We start from the raw sequence: 22,346 nt of genomic DNA, 5'->3' as shown, positions 1-22,346 counted from the left end.
GTCATAGTGTTGTATGTCACCGCCTTCTTGATGGTCGGAATTTGGGGTGACTGTGTGTATGCAAGACAGCTTGAGCGGAATTCCGGTCGTGTGTTAAGGGCATTAGACACATCCTGTATAAAACTAGGAAAACGGATCAAAGCTTATTTCCATGTTTGAAACTAGGGCAAATCTAGTCATATTTCTATGTAGACTAGGATGGATATTATATAAAACTAGGACAGATCTGAACTTATTTTCATATATTTCATTAAGATGGATCCTTGTGTAAAACTAAGACAGATCTAGGCTTTTTTCTATGTATGACACTAGAATAGATCCTGTATAAAACTAGGAAAGATCTAGGCTTTTTTCTATGTATGACACTAGAATAGATCCTGTATAAAACTAGGAAAGGTCTAGGCTTATTTCAATGTATGGCATCAGGATGGATACTTTATAAAACTAGAACGCATTTAGGCTTATTTTCATGTATGGCATCCGGATGAATCCTGTATAAAACTAGGAGAATGAAGGCTTATTTCCATGTATGATGCCAAAATGAACCCTGTATAAACATAGGATGGAGGCTTATTTCAATTAATGAAGCTTAGTTGGATCCTGTGTAAAACTCGCATGGGTCTAGGATTATTTCCATGTATTCCCCCAGGATGGATACTTTATAAAACTAGGACAGATCTAGACTTATTTTCATTTAAGACATTAGAATGGATACTGTATAAAACTAGGACAGATCTTTGATTTTTTTTCTAGGTTTGACACCAGGTTGAATTCTATATAAAATTAGGTTTTCCATGTGTGGCACTAGAATGGATCTAGCCTCATTTCTATGTATGACACTAGGATGGATCTAGGCTTATTTCTATGTATGACACTAGGATGGATCTAGCCTTATTTCTTTGTATGACACTAGGATGGATCTAGGCTTATTTCTATGTATGACACTAGGATGGATCTAGACGTATTTCTATGTATGACACTAGGATGGATCTAGACTTATTTCTATGTATGACACTAGGATGGATCTAGCCTTATTTCTTTGTATGACACTAGGATGGATCTAGCCTTATTTCTATGTATGACACTAGGATGGATCTAGGCTTATTTCTATGTATGACACTAGGATGGATCTAGACTTATTTCTATGTATGACACTAGGATGGATCTAGAGTTATTTCTATGTATGACACTAGGATGGATCTAGACTTATTTCTATGTATGACACTAGGATGGATCTAGAGTTATTTCTATGTATGACACTAGGATGGATCTAGACTTATTTCTATGTATGACACTAGGATGGATCTAGACTTATTTCTATGTATGACACTAGGATGGATCTGGGATGAAAAAAAAATCCTGGATCGCCGATCGCCGCACTCCTCAAACGGTGTCTCTATTCAAAAGTACGAGTAAGCATCACACAATGCGAAACATGTCAGCTCTTTGTTCCTAGTCCACTTCTTGTTTGACTGCATGAATTTTGGCTGTTTTTTTCCATTTGAATTTTTGTTGTTTTTTCATGTTTTGAATAAAGACACCGTTTTTTGAGGAGTGCGGCGATCCAGGATTTTTCTTTCATCCCATGCTAATTGAGCACAGCCAGCACCCTCTTGGTTTGTTGGGACGGAAGCAACGGGGATTAATTGTTTTATAGAGCGGTATACTTTTCTTCACTAGGATGGATCTAGACTTATTTCTAGGGCTGCAACTAACGATTATTTTCATAATCGATTAGTTGGCCGATTATTGTTTCGATTAAACGGATAATAGCCTTAAAAAAATAATAAAAATTGAATTTTTACATTTTTTTGGCCCAATTTGTTGTTGGGCAGATTACAAAACACAAATTGCCACAAAAACACATTCCATGCTTTTCTGCAGCTTCTCAATTGAAGTATATTGAACCCAAAAAAAAAAAAAAAATAGCACCGTTTTGCGTTAAAAAGTCCTTCCCTTTCCAAATACGCAACAACTGAAAAAAAAATCATGGATGTTAACGTGTCCCATAGGAAAACATGTAAATGAACTGTAGTGTGTTTCTGCAAAAAGCATGAAAAAACAGGTGTGAACCCAGCCTGAGATGTTTAGTAACGTAATGGGAGTTAAAGAAACAAAAATAAGTACAAAAAGAGCAAATAATCGCTACTGTAAGGGGTTCATTTTTTTACTGTGGACAGTGAAAGTAATATTTACAGTAGCGATTTGCTTTTTTGTACTATAAAAGGCTAATTTTAGTTTTTTTTAACCCCATTATGTTACTGGCCGATTAATCGATTATGAAAATTGTAATAGATTAATTTCATAATCGATTAGTTGTCGATTAATCGATTAGTTGTTTCGGCCCTACTTATTTCTATGTATGACACTAGGATAAATCCTTTATACAACTAGGATGGATCTAGCCTTATTTCTATGTATGACACTAAGATGGATCTAGCCTTATTTCTATGTATGACACTAGGATGGATCTAGGCTTATTTCTATGTATGACACTAGGATGGATCTGGCCTTATTTCTATGTATGACACTAGGATAAATCCTTTATACAACTAGGATGGATCTAGCCTTATTTCTATGTATGACACTAGGGTGGATCTAGGCTTATTTCTATGTATGACACTAGGATTGATCTGGCCTTATTTCTATGTATGACACTAGGATGAATCCTTTATACAACTAGGATGGATCTAGCCTTATTTCTATGTATGACACTAGGATGGATCTAGGCTTATTTCTATGTATGACACTAGGATGGATCTAGGCTTATTTCTATGTATGACACTAGGATGGATCTAGCCTTATTTCTATGTATGACACTAGGATGAATCCTTTATACAACTAGGATGGATCTAGCCTTATTTCTATGTATGACACTAAGATGGATCCTTTATACAACTAGGATGGATCTGGCCTTATTTCTATGTATGACACTAGGATGGATCTAGCCTTATTTATATGTATGACACTAGGATGGATCTAGGCTTATTTCTATGTATGACACTAGGATGGATCCTTTATACAACTAGGATGGATCTAGCCTTATTTCTATGTATGACACTAAGATGGATCCTTTATACAACTAGGATGGATCTGGCCTTATTTCTATATATGACACTAGGATGGATCTAGCCTTATTTCTATATATGACACTAGGATGGATCTAGCCTTATTTCTATGTATGACACTAGGATGGATCTAGCCTTATTTCTATGTATGACACTAGGATGGATCTAGCCTTATTTCTATGTATGACACTAGGATTGATCTAGTCCTTTTTTATGTATGACACTAGGATGAATCCTTTATACAACTAGGACAGATCTAGGCTTATTTCTATGTATGACACCCATATGGGTTCTTTATAAAACCAGGATGGATCTAGGCTTATTTCCATGTATGACACCAGGATGGATCCTGTATCAAACTAGGACAGATCTTGGTCTATTTCCATGTGTGACACTAGGATGACTTCTGTATGAATCTCGGACATATCTAGGCTTTTTTCCATGTATCTAACATTCAACATCCTGTCCAGATCTACCACCCACAGTAAATATAGTAGGGTGTACAGCCAACTGACGCACACTACGCACAAATCCAAATAAAGACATAGACAACACTTCTTACACTATATAATAAAAGCAGAGGTGTTATTGGCATAGATTTGCAATCTATGTGGAAGCCCCGCTGCCATATCAAAGCCCCATTGCACAGCATGGCCCCTAGCTGTAAACTAACTAAAAACCCATTCTGCTGACATACACACAGCAACGAGTTATTGCTAATAGAGGCTTTACATACCTTCATATATAGAATAATTAATAACTGCTGATGGATAGAAATCCAATATTGTGTTTGCTTTTTTTTCTTCTTTGTATTACTGTACATTTTATTATGATTGATTTTAGTATTATTATTCAGACTTTCATGAAAATGCTAGTTTCCTGGCTGTCCTGGGTTGAATTATTTTGAGTCACAGAACTTAAACAGATGTATAGCATGAGAAAATGTTGAATTCCTTATCACTATGCAAATATTACATTGCATGACAACCAGGCAACCAGCATTTTCAGGAGACATCAGCAATGGCCACTTCCATGTTTTTCTCCTATAAGAATTTCTTTATGACTCTGGATTCGTGTTTTTCAGGTGCTGAAGGAAGTCAGTTTGAGAGGGATTTTGTGTCTGCCCACAACGCTTACAGGAAGAAGCATGGCGCGCCCCCGCTTCAGCTAAGTCGCGAGCTCTGTCGATCCGCTCAGCAATGGGCAGACCACCTGCTGTCCATACGGACACTGAAGCACAGCGGCTCGGATCATGGAGAGAACTTGTATTACAAATACAGCTCCAGCACCAGAGAGCTGCCAGGTAATGCCAACTAACCTTCTCCCATCTCTGCCGCAAAAACTGATTTATGCTGCATTTACTTCACTACAGTGAAGGTCAAACGCTGAACAGAAGTGGCAATATCAACATTAACATCAACATTAAAGCGGAGCTCCAGACTGCTTCAGAAAAAAGTCCAATACTGTAGCTGCTGACTTTTTTTAAAGCGGAGTTCCGCCTTCCCCTCAAAAATGCTGCTGACTTTTAATATTAGTCCAGCGATGTCGGCATGTTTCCTTTGGCTGCCGGGTGCTGCCGCTGCCATTGCCGGTAAAGGAACCCATTCGTGAAGCCTTATAGCTTCACCTGGAGAAAGAAAGACCGCTGCTCCAGGTGAGTGCAATAAGCAATCAATGTCCTCCTCAGAGACCGTGGGTGCTGGCAATGCACAAGGCAAAAATCAAAGGAAGAAATATATGGACAGCCGCACACCAAAATCAACCTTGGAAGGTAGGGGGGAGGAGACAGATAAGGGGAAGTTCCACTTTTGGGTGGAACTCCGTTTTAATATTGGGACACTTACCTGTCCATGAATCCAATGGTGTCTTCACCCGAGCAGATTTTTCACCATCTCGGGTAAGGGAATCCGGCAGCAAAGCCTTGTGGTCTCACAGCAGGTTCCCTACTGCGAAAAGCGCGCTGCGCTTTGTAAATGGCGCGGTGGCGGGGGAAGGATGAGGGGGCCGAACTTCAGGATGACTTCACTATGGCAGTCACCTGCTCTCTGAAGACTAAATACAGAAAGCTGAGCAATCATCAGTCTTTGATTACTAATTTATTGGTATAGAGGGGGTAGGGGACAGCTACAGCTGGGATTGGTGCTGCAGCCATCTAGGTATGTATGTTTGCATTTTTTTGTATTCCCAAACTTCTCTTTTGATGACAGTTCCTGCTGCTATGCATACTCACCTTCCCTTTACTCCTCTGCCGCTCTGTTTGCCTGTGGAAGTGACATATAAGGTACTTCCTTGTATGAGGGAGAACGTGCCTCACGCCCTCCATACACGTGGCACACTTGTGTAAGCTCCAAGTTCCAACATGAAGCTTACATACAGCTAACTCCCTTTGCTTCTGAAGACTGAACAGAGACTGTCAGGGGGGAGCAATTGGGATACCAGTAAAAGCTGCTGGTGAGGTTGCCGTTAAAGAGAACCTGTGCTTTGCCACAGGTTTGTGTCTTGTTTGCTGTGGCACTTGCACTTACATCTCTGAACTTTCTTAGCTTCTTCCAACTACTGTGAGGAAAGTCTCACTATACCTGCTGCTACCGTGTTTCCCCAAAAATAAGCCCGGGTCTTATATTAATTATGCCAACAAAAGACACAGTAGGGCTTATTTTCGGGGTAGGTCTTACCATGTAATGTGCTGTCTTCTCTCCCCCTCTCCCTCCCTGCCTGTCAGGAATCCCCAGTGAGAACTGAGTTAAAATGCTTGTAAAATCCTACAATTCACTCTATTACAGTAGTATATAATGTACAATGTGCGTGTTCCTGTAATATAATTGTGCCAAATACCTTCGTTATAGCGCCATTCTGCGCTTCTGTGACCCGCCGGAGCTCTTTTCCCCATAATTATATTACAGAAACGCACACATTGTACATTATATACTACTGTAATAGCGTGGATTATAGGATTTTACAAGCATTTTTAACTAGGGCTAATTTTCGGGGTAGGTCTTATATTGCAGCCCTCCTGGAAAATAACGCTAGGTCTTATTTTCAGGGTAGGTCTTATTTTTGGGGAAACAGGGTATTTGTGAGAACTCACGACAAGGAGAAGGGGGATCATACTTGGATACTTACTATGATATTACCCAAGGCAAAGACAAGCCAGAGGGAAAGTTAGCCTTTAAGTGAACACATACACCTAAAATATCACTTTTGAATGGGAATATCATTTAGGTCAGGGATATGCAATTAGCGGACCTCCAGCTGTTGCAGAACTACAAGTCCCATGAGGCATTGCAAGACTGTGACAGTCACAAGCATGACACCCAGAGGCAGAGGCATGATGGGACTTGTAGTTTTGCAACAGATGGAGGTCTGCTAATTGCATATCTCTGATTTAGGTTATAACTGGCTCTTTGCTGTAGACCTAATATTGCAATGAGGCAGGACAGTCAGAATATCTGAAAAAGGAACGTGTAAATCCTGTAATATCTAAGCTTCTGTGTGTCCTAAATACCTCAACACCAATCCTGTATGAGCCCCACCCCCTTTTTGTGTGCACATTACTATGGCAACATAACCATTAAATGTGCCAGGCACTCGATATAAGAGACTGGGTGATTAACCCTCCAGCATCTGCTAAGAACTAAAATACCAGTTTTGGGTAAAGCTCCAGCGTTTGTTGGCTACATTAGCTGACAGTTTCTTCTATTTCTTTGGACAACCCTATTGTTGAGATCTCGGGTCTGACATCACAGGTCTGCATATCTGCCATGAGTGATATAAAGTCCATAAATAAATGACGAAATTGATGAAAAATTTCTTGTTCCTGTAAATCTTCCACCACACCACCGTGGTGTGACAACTCCCCTCTGAAAAACGCACTCACCAAATGGATCTGTCTTTCGCTCTCGTGTTACGCTAAATCGCTTGTGTATAATCCCACAAATGGAAGAAAGCGAATCTCAACTGGAATACCGTGATAATTCTCGATATGTTTACATATAAAAACAAAAGAAGTGCTCCAATAGTGTAAAATTGTACCACCAGTTTAATGCAAAATCACTGTTACACTTCAATCATTAAACTCACATGTAAAAATAAAAAAATCAGCTTCAAATAAAAACCACAGCAAACTTTCATGATAGGTTGGCTCTGCAGTGCTAAGCGGCCACGACGGACATGAGGTGTTGTGCTTAGTTAGTACAATCTCACCCCACTCCAGAGTCCCGGCTCACGGTGATGGTAAGTTATTAAACGTCAGCGGCGTCTCTAGTCAGTGAAGCTAGTAAAATTGTGGCCACTTTTGTTTTTATACCGTATGTGAACATATCGAGAATTATCACGGTATTCCAGTTGACATTCGCTTTCTTCCATTTGTGGGATTATAGTGATTTAGCCTAACACGAGAGTAAAAGGCAGATTCATTTGGTGAGTGCGTTTTTCAGAGGGGAGTTGTCACAGCACAGTGGTGTGGTGGAAGATTTACAGGAACAAGACATTTTTCATCAATTTCGTCATTTATTTATGGACTTTACATCATTTGTCATGTGGTGTTATTGAGTTTATATGTCACTATATTTTTATATATATTTATGTTTTAGTATTAGTATAGATATTTATTTAGTAGCACTACTATTGTCTTATCTCAATCAGGTTGTTTTGAGTTAAGTTATTTTCGTTTCACTATTCATTTATTAAGTAGCAGCTTTAGTTTTTGTCCACTATTATTTTCTTTTGGCACAGTGGTGATAGAGGTTATTCAGGGTGCTCATATCCTATATCAACAACACATTGCATACAATGTTTCCCCGAAAATAAGACCTACCCCGAAAATAAGACCTAGCGTTATTTTCCAGGAGGGCTGCAATATAAGCCCTACCCCGAAAATTAGCCCTAGTTTAAAATGTTTGTAACATCCTATAATCCACTCTATTACATATATATGTACAATGTGTGTGTTTCTGTAATATAATTGCGGGGAAGAGAGATCCGGCGGGTCACAGAAGCGCTGAACGATGCTATAACGAAGGTATTTGGCACAATTATATTACAGAAACACACACATTGTACATTATATACTACTGTAATAGAGTGTATTATAGGATTGTACAAGCATTTTAACTCAGTTTACACTGGGGATTCCTGTCAGGCAGGGAGAGAGAGGGGGAGAGAAGACAGCACATTACATGGTAAGACCTACCCCGAAAATAAGCCCTACTGTGTCTTTTGTTGCCAAAATAATATAAGACCCGGGCTTATTTTCGTGAAAACACGGTAGCTGCCATGCCCATTATGAGGGGCTCCCACCATCCCACCACTTTTATTTATTTTATATTATGGCGGATGCAACAGAAGGAGCTGGAACACCCAATGGGCTTCTTATGCCCCGTACACACGATCGGAATTTCCATAAACTCAGACGGATTTTTCTGAGGGAATTCCGTTCAAGCTTTCTTGCATACACACTGTCACACCAAATTCCGACCGTCCAAAACGTGGTGACATACGACGAGCCGAGAAAAATTAAGTTCAATGCTTTCGAGCATGCATCGACTTGATTCTGAGCATGCATAGTTTTTTTCTTTCCATACAGACGAACGGATTTTCCGCTAGAAATTTTTTTCTTCATAAAAAAAAAGAGAACATGTTCTCTTTCTAAGTTCGATCGAAAAACTCAGATGGAAAAACTCCGATGGGACACACACATGGTCGGAATATCCGATGAAAAAGTTCCGTCTGACTTTTTCCATTGGAAATTCCAATCGTGTGTACAAGGCATAAGAGTGCAAAATCTGGTGCAGCTCTGCATAGAAATCAATCCGCTTCCAGATTTTATTGCCAAAGCCTAATCGAACAAGCTGAATTTAGAAGCTGATTGGCTACCATGCACAGCTGCACCAGAGTTTACTGGCATAGAAAAATACGGGGGGGTGGTACAACCTCCCATGCTTCACCTTTTGCTAATATATCACTTTTGGATGAACTGACCCTTTAAACCTGCATGTTCTGTAGTTTTGCTCTTGTTTGTAAGATTGTCTGTGCTGTGTACAGGTTAGGGCGTGCTGCTTGTTATCATTGTACAGTGCTGACTAAACATATTTTACATAAGCTTCTGGGCAGTGATACCTGCGAGATTAATATTTGAACTAAACTCTCTTATGATAGGTGTGCAGTTTATTGTAAAACTCAGATTAGCCCTCATCCAAGGTCATGGAAGCAAAACAGAACTCAAGTCAGCCTTCAATAATCCATGAGCTCATAAAAGTGTTTGAAAGTAACTTGGTTTGAGAGCGTTTTGCAAGGCAAGCAAAATGTTTTAATAAATTTTGCCTTGATATACAAGCGATGTCTTGATATAAGAGTAGCGTCATGTCACAACTGAGTATAAAAAAGAAGAGAGGAGCAGGTCCGCAGACCGTTTTCATCGGACATGTCTGCCCGGGGATAGCCCGGGGACTTCTGTTCGATGGCTGTACACACCATCGAACAGAGGTCCGCGCGTAAACAATACGCGGGGGGGGGGGGCCGCGGTGTCGCCGCGTCGATGACGCGGTGTCGCCGCGACAATGACGCGGCGACGTGGGCGGCCTGCCTTTAAAATGCTTCAAAGTCATTCGACGCATGCGATGGATGCGATGGATGGCGGGCGGCAGGACATGTACGGTAGGTCTGTACAGACGACCGTACATGTCCGGGCGGACAGGTTTCCAGCGGACTGTTTTAAAGCAAGTCCAGGAAACAGTTGTCCGCTGGAAACCTGTCCGATCGGCCCGAAAATGGTCCGCTCGGGCCTACACACGGCCAAACATGTCTGCTGAAACTGGTCTGCGGACCAGTTTCAGCAGACATGTTTGGTCGTGAGTACGGGGCCTAAGTGTAGCAATATGGTTACATTTAATGAAGGTACAACATTTAGCAACTTATTGCTACACTTAGAGGTGCCTCTCTTTTCTCTTTTATACTCTGTAAAAAAAATGCTTTGATATACAAGTGCTTTGGATTACAAGCATGTTTCTAGAACAAATTATGCTCGCAAACCAAGGTTTTACTGTATAACATACTATAAAAGAAATTTACCAATTTTGAATATATGGAATTCTAGGAGTTGGTATAGCGGACAAATGGTAATCACTGAATTTTGCTACAGATGTGGACTCTAAAGTGGATGTAAACCTGATTAATGAAATTTGAGCTGAGCACAAATATCTGCAGTATTTTGTTATCTCTTTTCAATGAGCCTTAAGGCTGGGTTCACACTACTACACTACTTTCATCCAACTTTGCTCTGCTACATTGGTCCTACATTTATCCTACATTGGTCCTACATCCATCCTACTTTCATGAACAGGATACTACTTTGGTCCGACTTCAATGATATTCAATGGGCCTGAAGTAGGATCAATGTAGGACCAAAAGTAGTACAGGGAGCATTTTCAAAGTCGGACCGACTTGTGTAGGACGCTACAAGACGCTCTCATAGGGAAACATTGAACACAGAGCAAAGTAGGATGAAAGTAGTGTAGTAGTGTGAACCCAGCCTAATAGTCTCAATGAGTCTTATAGCTCTCTTTTGAATGGTTCCTCTGTTATCAGCCTGAGAACTCCTGACATGTTTTTTTACTTTTTAGACAAAAGCAGTCAGAATCTTTTGTCAAAAGAGGTTGCCAAATAGAGTAGCAGAGAGCAGCTCCTATTACAAAACAGCTCTGAGAGTCTCTGTCTATGAGAGGGGGTGTGTGCCTTTCCTCAAATCAGCAATGTTTTTTTTTTTTTTATCAGCAATGTTAGCTATCTTGGCTGTATGCCCAGACATCACACTCTGTGTTCACCAGGAAGAGAAAATCTCCTAACACGATCTCAACTTTCTAAACAGTATATAAATGTGAACACATCAGATATACATGTAAAACCTGTGTAGGGAGATTTGGTTAATCTCTGTGTATCATCTGAGGCAGTTCACTTCACTGGGCATATGGAGGGTTTACATTTACTTTAACACTGACAAATAACCTGGCCTTTTATCCTCAGAGAACAGTTGGTTGTCAGTTTAAAAATTCCAACTAAAAAAGGAACTGTTTCTGTCCATGGGGGGCACTGTTTTTTTAGTACCCTTCTGTCTTCTGGCCTAGTTTTTCCATAGAAGGAAACTATTGGCTGCTGTTTTGTTGCCTCCTTTTGGCTACGTAGAACAGCTTTTTGACTTTTGTACCAGCTTTCTGTTTGAACACATACATAAATGTGTTATTACAGATGTAATAGAAAACAAATTACCAGGCGCATGGACAACTGCCCAAGTGGAAATTGTAATGTTAAATATTGGCCGCTGCTACACCCAAACTCATGGACCAATGGGACAGAGAAAAAACAAAACAAAAAGGTGGGGGACTGCGCTATGCCAAAAAAATCATAATAAACGTGACTTTTAAAAAAAAGAATAGTTTAATCCATAGGAAATTAAGCATGCAAGTTTCGAAAAGTGGCTAACCAATCAATATTGCAGGAACCAGTTAACCTGGAAAGTGGTATACCTGAGTCTAGAGCCAAATGGTTTACAAGGAACTCTTGTCAGGACTGTCTTAATGAGAGGGCACACCTGAGAACTGCCCAGGGGCCCTAGCTGCATGGGGGGCCCCTTCCCTTTCCCCAAAGCAGCTGGTCATTGAGCCCACGCTGCCCCGAAATTGGGAGCCCCATGATGGCACTGAGAGTGATAGATACACAGGGGAGGCAGTCTGCCACCTACCTACTTGATGTCTGTTTACCTGCACTGTCATCATTGTAGGAGCCCCAGAGCATTACTTTGCCCAGGGGACCATGATGCTATCAAGACGGCCCTGACTCCTGTGTAGGTTAGAAAGTCAGCTGGACCACGGGCAGGTGGAAAAAAAAAAGCCACGCCTGTTGGACCCAGAGGGGTGTCTCATGTGCAGCCTGGCCTTTGGGTTGCTTGACTCTCGGAATATTCATATGGTTTCCCAATATTCAACCCATATTTATACTTCTTTTTATCTTCCATTTGGCTCATTACATTTTTATTTTTTAGTGTTGGTTCATCTAATATGTTTTTATTTTTTTTTGCCTTGTGAGCATGACCATAGATTTATGTATATTTGTGTTTTTTGACAATGGTTGATGCCATGTATTGAGTATACAAATACAATTGTATACAAATATTTTTTCAAAGTCACGTTTATTATGATTTTTTTTTGGGCACAACGCTTTCCCCCACCCTTTTATTTTTTTTATTACAGAATTAGCAGCCACTTATTATGCCCTCTGATGTTAGACTGCACTTGTCGTTTTTGTTGAGCACAGCATACAGGAAGTTTGAGTACACACAGCAGGGGCACTTACTCATAGGGTTCAGTGAGTTCTATAAGTAGTGGGAGGGTGACCTGGCTTTGACCCAAGCAGGGCTCAGATAGCCTTTTAATCATCTGCCTGCTCCTGCCCTTAACTGTTTTGTTCATAGCAGTTCTATAAAGAGCAGTCCACTGAAAATATTACAGTATATAGCTGGATTCTGGGGTGGTGCATTGCCAACTGACGTCTTTTATTTCTCAGTTACTTAGTTGCCCAAGTTTCCCATACCTGCTCCCTATTAAATATTCTTGTATTCCAATACCTACAACAGTTGGGTGAAGCTGAAAAATCATGTGCAGGGATCTCCAGATGAGCCATTAAGACTCCGCCCAGGTTCACACTGGGTACGGTTTGCTTCGATTAGAGATGCGATTTCACATGTGAAATCGCATCTCAAATCGGCTGCATTTGCCGGCAATTGTCGGCAATGACATCGTCCTAATCGGTGCGACGCCGCATCTACGATTTACATTGACATCTGTGCAGAAACCTGCACAGATGTCTCTTAAATCGCGGCCGAAATCGGGACTGCCAGCGGGAGTGAAGCTGTGCAAGTTCAGCTGAACTTGCACGGCTTCACTCCCGCAGCCCAGTGTGAACCAGGGCTCCAGACACATTTTTTTATCGTTCAATATAGTGGGAAAAAAACTTCTGCCAAATTTTTGTTGCCATCTTTGTCCTTATTAGGGAAATTTCCAATGACCTAAGGACAAGAAATGAGAGAGTACAGCTGTCAACAGAAAAACAAAGAGAGCAATAAAAACTTAACCAATATTTGAATCCTTCACCACTCTACTAAATACCGTATTTATCGGCGTAGGAGAGAAGTTTAAGGAAAAAAACATAAATTTTAAATGCACAGCAATGCAGCCTTATCAGTGTCCATCTGCAGCCTTGTCCGTCATTGCAGAATGATCAGTGTCCATCTGCAGCCTTGCCCCAAATTGCAGCATGATGGGTGTCCATCTACCGGCCGAGGAGAACACAATCGCCGCTGAGATAGACAGACCAGGATGTCCTGTGTACTCGGCTTGTCTCGCAGTCCCTCCCCTTGGCCCGGCTCCTATGATAGACATAAAACCGGTCTAATGGTGGGACGTAAATGCTAGGAGGCGGGACTGGGTGTTACTGCGAGCGGAGCCGGGTATACAGGAGATTCGGCTCTGTCTATTTCGGCGGCGCTCGTTCCCTCCTTCCCATCCGAGGCAGCCGTTCGGCGTATAACACACACCCAAGATGTTCCCCTGATTTTAAGGGGGAAAATGTGCGTGTTATACGCCAAATACAGTAAATGTGTTTTGTTGCTATCTCTTGTGACAACCTGTCGCCTGGACAGGAAGTTAGGGTAAGAACAGACAGCAATAAAAAATAAAAAGGGTTCTAACCCGTCCCCTCTACACCGAACGCTAAAACATTTTTTGGGCTGGAACTTATTTGAGAAGTACTTATATTTCAAATATGTTGGTAAATCTAGTGTAACATTAGTCGTATAAATATGTACTGTGTGGCTAATGGATGTGCTAAACTGACTTGCTTTGTGTCTACAGGTCAAGAACCCGTAGATTCGTGGTACGATGAAATAAAGAACTATGATTTTGGAAGGCCAGGGTTCCGAAGTAACACAGGTAATAGTCAAGGTCTGAGTTATAGCCCTGTTAATCTAATTTAATGTTGGCATATTCCTGCCAGGTCATTAAACTTTCTTGGCATTTTTCTTAACTTTTTTAAGGACATTTCACCCAAGTTGTCTGGAAGGACTCCAAGGAAGTTGGCGTTGGGTTGGCCACTGATGGCAATGGACTTTACTTTGTGGTGGGGCAGTATAATCCAGCAGGAAACATCACCAATCCTGGATACTTTGAAAAGAATGTACTGCCATCGGGGTCAGCAGTATCACCAGATAGTGACCAGTCTAGTTCACGGTGGAAATCAAGCGGAAATAAGTCACCTGAAGTAGAGCAGGCAAGCGATAGGAAACCAACTATCAGCATTGGCCAGACAGGTAAGAAAAGGTGTGAATTTCAAGACGTTTATGATCATCCCAACAAAATGTTTGGCCTATGTGTCCATTGTTGGTAATCTGCAGGAGGCAATATGGCACGTGTCAAGGAGGCGGCAAACCCTTCAAAGTTCTTCTAATTCCTTTATATAGAAGAAAGTTTTGGGTTTTATGTGGATCCAGTTGCTGAAAGTTCTTCTTGATACGTTTTTTTCATGAGCATAAATGCTTGGTTTAGCTGACACTGCATGTTTATACCTCCTGGATCTGGGAGTGGAGAAGGTTCAGAAAGACATTCTGAATAGGAGTTTTGTTGCCCTGTTGCCCCACCACCTTATCCATCACCTTCACCAACATAAGCTCTTTTTGGATTCAGTGGATAGTTGAATGGAGATATGTCAAAGTTAAGCCCCAGAAGGTTGAGACCCATAAAGTTGACACCCGTGAAATTGAGACCCATTTAAGAAAAGCGGCAGGATTTGGGGGACACCTGTGGCACTGGCAAATATATTGGCTGAGAATGCCTAGTGCTTGTAGACTGTCTTTGTGGTACCCACTATTATTAATAATAATGTTAGTTCAGGAAAGTTCTGTATAAATGACAGGTTACTGACTCTAGGCAATGTATATTAAAACAAAATTAATCTCATATTAAAACTCTGCTATATAAAATGAACTGTTAAATGTGATATTAAATTCGACTTTATATTAAAACCCTATCATCACCTGCATATCAGCTGATTTTACAGATCAGGTGGATGGTAGGACTTCCTGCCGTGAATCGGCAGAAGAAAGGGCAGAACAGAGATGATTCACAGTGATTCAGTTCTGAGTTCATTTACAGGTTACTATGTTTCAGTTGGCAGATTTGAGATCATATATAATTTTTTTCAGCTTTAAGAAAAGCAGTTATCATATTTAGAGCAGCACTGTATCTATTGAAAGCAATCATTTTGATTGGAGTGTCTCTTAACTGTGCCCTAGTAAAATCGAGCACCTTTGAGCAGGAAGCATTGGACACGCACAACAAGTACCGACGTCTACACGGTGCCCCTCCATTACAGCTGAGCCGGGAGTTGAGTGAGTCCGGTCAGAAGTGGGCCAATCACCTTCTCTCTATCAATGCTCTCCAGCACAGCAACACCAACAATGGCGAGAACCTGTGGTATAAATGGAACTCAAGTATCAGGGACGCATCTGGTAAGCTATTATTATTATTATTAGATTCTGGTCTGATCCTCCTATCTTTTCTTCTAATAAATGTGTCAGACTATTCAAAAGAACGCATTGCTTCAATATCAGTAACTGTCAATTGTCAATGACAAATAAAGGCTAAGGCCGCTTACACACGATCGGTCCATCCGATGAAAACGATCTGATGGACCGTTTTCATCGGTTAACCGATGAAGCTGACTGATCGTCAGTCGTGCCTACACACCATCGGTTAAAAAAAACGATCGTGTCAGAACGCGGTGACGTAAAACACAACGACGTGCTGAAAAAACGAAGTTCAATGCTTCCAAGCATGCGTCGACTTGATTCTGAGCACAGCATGCGTGGATTTTTAACCGATGGACGTGCCTACAAACGATCGTTTTTTTTTCTATCGGTTCGGTATCCATCGGTTAAATTTAAAACAAGATTGCTTTTTTTTAACCTATGGATAAATAATCGATGGGGCCCACACACGATCGGTTTGGACCGATGAAAACGGTCCATCAGACCGTTCTCATCGGTTTAACCGATCGTGTGTACGCGACCTAAGTTCACCTTTTCCAGTTAATAGCCTATGCAATTAAGGGGTCCCAGTAGATAATAAAAAGCTTCAGCTTTGTAAGATTATCAGTAATTTTATTGTAATGCCTGTATTTGGCCTTGTCGCTGGGACATGAAAACCATTGGACACTCATTCCCATCATTACAAGTGGATAACGATTTTCACATCCTAGTAACAAAGCAAGATGTAGGGATTTCCAACCTTGGTGAGTTTAGCCTGGCTTAGGGTGGCCCAAATGGCCTACAGGTATGCCAGTAAAATCATCAAACAGCTACACCGTTTTTAATACCTACTGGGGCCCCTTGACTGCCTAGGTGGTTTTCTGGAAAAGCTGAACTTGGCTATTAAAAGACTTCACAGAAAAATCTGTTTATAAAAATCAAAGGGGTTGTAAACCAGCGGTGTACAACCAGGGGGCCACATGTGGCCCGCGGAGCCCTCTGATGTGGCCCGCGACCTTCTGCTCTGGGATGGCTGGTTGGCAGGCCCAAATCGCTGATCCGTCATCCCAGAGCATCAGTGTTGTGAATGAAGCCGGCGATAGAGAAAGCAAGCGGCTGCGTACAACTTACACGCATCTCGTGTAGCATGCGCCAGGCAAACGCACATTCGTGAATCGCTGTATTTCCCTCATTTGCATGTTTGAATGGCTAATCAATGGGAGCGGCACCATGCGCCCAGCCTAAATGGGCGCCCACTCTACGCCAGCGTAAACAAGATACGTCGGCGGGGTGTAGCCTGTTTTTAGGCGCATATTAGTTTGTGGGTCTGGCGCACAGATACGACGGCGCACATTTGCACTTACGTCGGCGTAACTTGTTATACGTCGGCGTAAGTGGATTGTGAATCTGGGCCTGTATGTGTAAAGTGCTGGGTAAATTGACCACGCTATATGAGTACCTGTTATAAATAGTAAATAACGTCCACGCTTCCCACAGTGTCAACACTGCTTTGAAATAGAATGTCACCCTATTACAAGAAGTAGACAAATAATGGGTTTTAAGACTGTGCCATAGATGTCATTTTTTTCAGTTTGCCAATAGTTCCACTTTAGGCCAATACACTTTTTTTCTTTTAAACCCTGGTTCACACTGGTGCAATTTGACATGTCAAATTGGCGACATTTGCCAGCAATGAAACCATCCTAATGGGTTTTCAAAAAGTAGTTTCTGTACTACTTTTTGCGATTTCGGCCTGCGATTTACATTGACATCTGTGCAGGAACTGCACAGATGTCTCTGTAATCGCGGCCGGAATCAGGACTGACAAGCGGGAGTGAAATCGTGCGAGTTCAGCTGAACTCGAACGGCTTCATTCCCGCAGCCCAGTGTGAACCTGGGCTAAAACTGCACAGTTGGCTTATCGTTTGACCTGTTTCCAAACATGAGACGCATTCAGCAAGGATGGTTACTGGCATACAGTCAAGCTGGTAATATACTAGTAGAACTTTGTTTGAAATGTTTTTTTTTTCAACATTTATTTGGCTTTCTAATGATTTGTGGAGTCAGATCAACATCTGATTTTGACGACAGTGACAAGAAAATCAGAATGAGCAGGCTGGACATTTTTTCTCAAATTAATTTCTAACAGTGTATGTGCTTTTTGTTTGTTTAAGAATTTATTTTCATTCCAAAATTGGATGTTTAAAAACAATTGAATTTTTAAAGTACTTTCAAATGACAATCACTTAGTCTTCAAATATACCAAGAATTTTCTTTGATGGGCCTGTGCAGCAGCTACATGTTTGACTTCCTACAGTGCTTTTGGCCCTATCCTCTTCTCCATAACTTCTGGTCGAAGGTCAAAACTTTTTATCTTCTCAGCTTTGGGTCTTCCTAACATATTACACCCTAAGAATTGCCTAATAGGCATCTTTGGGGACATACCTGCCTCTCTAGATATGCTAAATGCTTATTGCGTGTCATTTACTTCTGTAGCGCCTGGTTACTTTTCAGAACCGGTGCTATTGAAATTTAGAGGGGGGTCAGAGAGTGAAGTAACTCTGACCATTGTTAATTAGTTAAAATTTGAGCTTCTGTCCCAGCTTGGCTGTGCTGTGGGCTCATGCTATTGTTCCTGGGGTGCAGTTCCACCCCAGGTCGGCGGATGGCAGCAGTAGAGTCAAGGACTGGATACTTTTCCCCAGAAGCCTATCAGGAGGGAGCTTCCTCACTGTGCATGCTGGGGAGGGGTATTTATGGGGCAGACGCCATTTTCCTGGGTCTTCTCCTTGTGTGGCGCCCACCTTCAGGGTGGCCATTCCACGACGCCCCGGCAAATGGCCTTCCGGGCCGGGGGGGGGACGTGCTACGCAGAGATCCTGGCTTCGGGACCACGTTGGCCCGGAGAAATTGATCTGCCGCTTGGGACTCGGTAATCGACTGGGTCCCCACCTAAAGAGGTCCTGGGCTGTCCGTCCAGTTGGAGGAAGCTGTTTGGTGAAGAGTCTGCCTGAGGAGTGCCAAGAGAGGTTGGTGTTCCAATAGGGGACTGACCATCCATTGGGGACCAGGGGAACCGGACCCTGAGAGGCTGAATGTTGGCCGCCTATCAGTCGGTACCCTAATCTAAACTACCTGAAGGAGATCCAGGTGTCAACAGACCACTATTTTCTGCAACCATTGGGAGGGTCTGTGGCAGAGACTTAACCTCAAGTTCGAGTGTCATTCTGGCTGCCAGGCTTGTGAGAGAGGCATGTCCAGGTGCGCTGTACCCATTCCGTCTGGAGTGGCGAAGTAGAGTTTGTCGTTGGAAGCAGGACTGTTTCCTTTTGCCTACACCTGAATCTGTGTTCTCCATCTCTGCTATTCCTCTATTCTTCGCCAAGTTCAACTGTTTTACCTTGTTGGGTAAATAAAAGCACAAGAAAAAGGCACCTGCTGTGTGTACATTCCATTACTATGGCTCCCATCAACTACCCGAGACGGCGGAGTCACAGAGGTAACCTGCCACCCAAAACAAACCAGCAGCTCCTCCGGGGGTAGTGCTTCACTTCTAAACTAGAAAAATGATTCTGCAATCGTGGAAAGGACCCTCTCCTTCCGACAACCGTCACCTACTTGAAATTGGTCCTTTATCTTACTGACTTTTTTTTGATGTAATCTCCTGTTCCCTATTGTAGAACTTGTAATATCACTGTTACTGAGTACTGTAGAAACATGAGAGACCGCCCAGGTTTTGTACTGTTGTGTTTTTTTTTGTGTGTGTAATACTTTATTGTAAAATCAAAAAACATGTATTTAAAAAAAAAAATCTTTAAATGTTCATACGAATATTCGTATGAATGTTTGTTGGAAAATTTACTAGTGTATAGCCAGCTTTATCTAGTTGAAGACGTATGTACAGATGTGATATGATAATAAAAATATGGTACAGTGCTAACAAAAAATATAAAACAATTACATAAACAATATTTTAGTCTAACCATAAAAAAACTAAAATCACATGTCAGGCCTCGTACACACGACAGAGATTCTCGGCAGAATTCGCCGAGAAACTCGGTCAAAACCCGGATTCTTCCGAGAATCTCTGTCGTCTGTACAGTTTTGGCTCGATGGAGCCGCCGAGGAGCTCGACGAGAAAATAGAGAACATGTTCTCTATTTTCTCGTTGGCCGCGTTGTTCTATAGGAGAAGGCGGCCCGCCGAGCTCTTCGGCGGCTTCATCCCAAAACGAGACGAGGAACTCGACGTGCCAAGCACGTCGAGTTTCTCTGTCGTGTGTACGAGGCCTCACTGTAAATTTGTAGTAAAGTCTCTTTCTAATGTTACATAATCACACTGTAATTCTTTTGATCTAGCCAGCTGCCAAGCTGTTTTTTTTTTTATCAGCATAAAACTGCTTTGCCTACCTTTTGGCGACAGCTTCAAATTATACACTCCAATAAAAGCCAACTCCCTTTATCAACTTCTACCCAGCACAAAAATCTCCTGAGGACATCTGTTTGTCTTTGGGGATTTTAAAGTGTGTGTTTAAAGAGAAAGTTTGTATAATTATCAATGCTTTTAAGAAATATGGGCCAGATTCACATAGAACTGCGGCGGCGTAACGTATCGTAGATACGTTACACCGCCGCAAGTTTTCATCGCAAGTGCCTGATTCACCAAGAACTTGCATGAAAACTTACGCCGGTGGCCTCCGGCGTAAGCCCGCGTAATTCAAAGGGGCGTGTGCCATTTAAATTAGGCGCGCTGCCGCGCCGGACCTACTGCGCATGCTCCGTTTTGAAATTCCCGCCGTGCTTTGCGCGAAGTGACGTCATTTTTTCGAATGGCGACGTGCGTAGCGTACTTTAGTATTCCCGGACGTCTTACGCAAGAATTTTTTTTTTTTTTAAATTTCGCCGCGGGATCGACGGCCATACTTTAAACAGCCCATACGTGGGCTGTGTAAAGTTAGGGCAGGTAAAACGACGACTAAAATTGCGACGGGAAACTAGACTAGAGACGACGTATCGAACGCGAAAAACCGTCGTGGATCGCCGTAAAACCTCATTTGCATACCCGACGCTGGAATACGACGCGAACTCCACCCAGCGGCGGCCGCGGTATTGAATCCTAAAATTCGACAGTGTAAAACAATTACACCTGTCGGATCTAAGGCTCAATTCACATCTATGCGACAACGGCGTATTTTGCCGCTAATGTGAAACTTTTTTTTTTTTGACAAAGCATTCCCATTGCTGTCAATGGGCGAACGCCAATGTCGCCTGAAAAAAAGGGTCCGGGACTTTTTTTCAGGCGACAGGCGTTCGGCGTCTATGAGATGTGAACCATCTCCATAGACAGCAATGGGAATTCTCCCCTCTAGCGGCAGAAGCGTCCGGCCTCGGGCGTTTTGTCGCATAGATGTGAATGGAGCCTAAGGGCTATCTATGCGTAACTGATTCTATGAATCAGTCGCATAGATACTCTGAGAGATACGACGGAGTATCTGAGATACTCCGTCGTATCTCTGCTGTGAATCTGGCCCTATATGTGTTAAAGGGATCAGTTGGATTTGAGAAGTATGTGTTGTTACTTTTTCTAATATTTAATAAACTAAGAAAAATATGGAAAAGTAAGCATGTAAAGTGGTGAAAAATCACACAAAAAGCTACTTTATGGAAAACCCTGCCAAAATAACTCAAGTATGCTTACTCACTTGTTATATTCCAGGGTCAGAAGTTGTGGATACCTGGTACAATGAGATAAAAGACTATAATTTTAGCAAGCCTGGCTTTCAGTCCAACACAGGTAAGGTCTCTTTTTTTTTTGCCTTGTATTCTTTATAGATTGCATTGGTCAGTGGTGTTGTATTACTTTTAAAAGCTTACGTTTTACCTAAAAAAAAAAAAATAATAATTTAAATTAGCACAAGGGACATTGCTTACCTGCATTTTGATTTGTCCTTTGTGCATCTGTTTTCTACTTCAGTAGTAATCTTTCTCCTGTGATGCCCACCCCTGATACCATGAACTTCTGATATGGTGAGAAGCTGTTACAGGCATTTAAAGAATGCCGACTATTAAGGATGAGCTCCGGGGTGTTCGCACACTCCACGTGCAGAGCCCGCCAAGAAGTCGGCACTGTGCTAATCACAGGCAGTGAGACTTTGTCCCGATGCTCGGCTGCAGAGATCAGGAAATGTCTCACTGCCTGTGATTAGCGCAGCGCCGACTTCCTAGCGGGCTTTGCACGTGGAGTGTGCGAACACGCCGGAGCTCATCCTTACCGACTATGCCTGCCCTTTCTGCCCAGCTCCTCAATTTCTAGAAGCCATAGTACAGCTTCTATGGATGAAACAAAACCTGTGAATGCCTTTTCAATCTGCCTGTCCTCCACATAACACTGAAGATAAGTAATCCCTTGTTTTAGGTACATTTTCAAACACAGCAGCTCTACGGTCTCATAACTCAGTAACCAGGCAGTGAATGTCTTCCTCGGAGTTAAATGCTGGTTAACCCTGGTTGGGGTGTTGGGTGAGCCTTGGGATGCTCCACATTAAGTGGAAAATGTGAAAGAAGACACTCTGGCTATCACTAGATTCTTCAGGGTGAACCCCCCTTAGTGTACACAGAGAGCAGGGAGCTCCAGTTATAGAGGCAGTCCTAAACCAGTAACTGTGGAATAGTCTCTCCAAGGGCTAAAGAACGGCAGTTACTCGGATC

The 22,346-nt window shown here is 42.1% G+C and overlaps 1 protein-coding gene across 5 annotated transcripts in view; it reads left to right on the top strand.

Moving 5' to 3' along the window:
* Positions 1-22,346, top strand: part of LOC120914092 — a 181,655-nt gene that overhangs the window by 141,220 nt on the left and 18,089 nt on the right. For all 5 annotated transcript variants that reach the window (XM_040324570.1, XM_040324568.1, XM_040324571.1 and 2 more), the window contains exons 6-10: positions 4,153-4,371; positions 13,970-14,047; positions 14,152-14,424; positions 15,406-15,621; positions 21,355-21,432. In XM_040324570.1, the coding sequence (XP_040180504.1) occupies positions 4,153-4,371; positions 13,970-14,047; positions 14,152-14,424; positions 15,406-15,621; positions 21,355-21,432 (864 nt within the window). The remainder of the gene's footprint in view (positions 1-4,152; positions 4,372-13,969; positions 14,048-14,151; positions 14,425-15,405; positions 15,622-21,354; positions 21,433-22,346) is intronic.

Source organism: Rana temporaria, chromosome 9, assembly GCF_905171775.1.
Source record: "Rana temporaria chromosome 9, aRanTem1.1, whole genome shotgun sequence".
NCBI classification, from domain to species: domain Eukaryota; kingdom Metazoa; phylum Chordata; class Amphibia; order Anura; family Ranidae; genus Rana; species Rana temporaria.
This window is presented reverse-complemented; position numbering and strand designations above follow the sequence as displayed.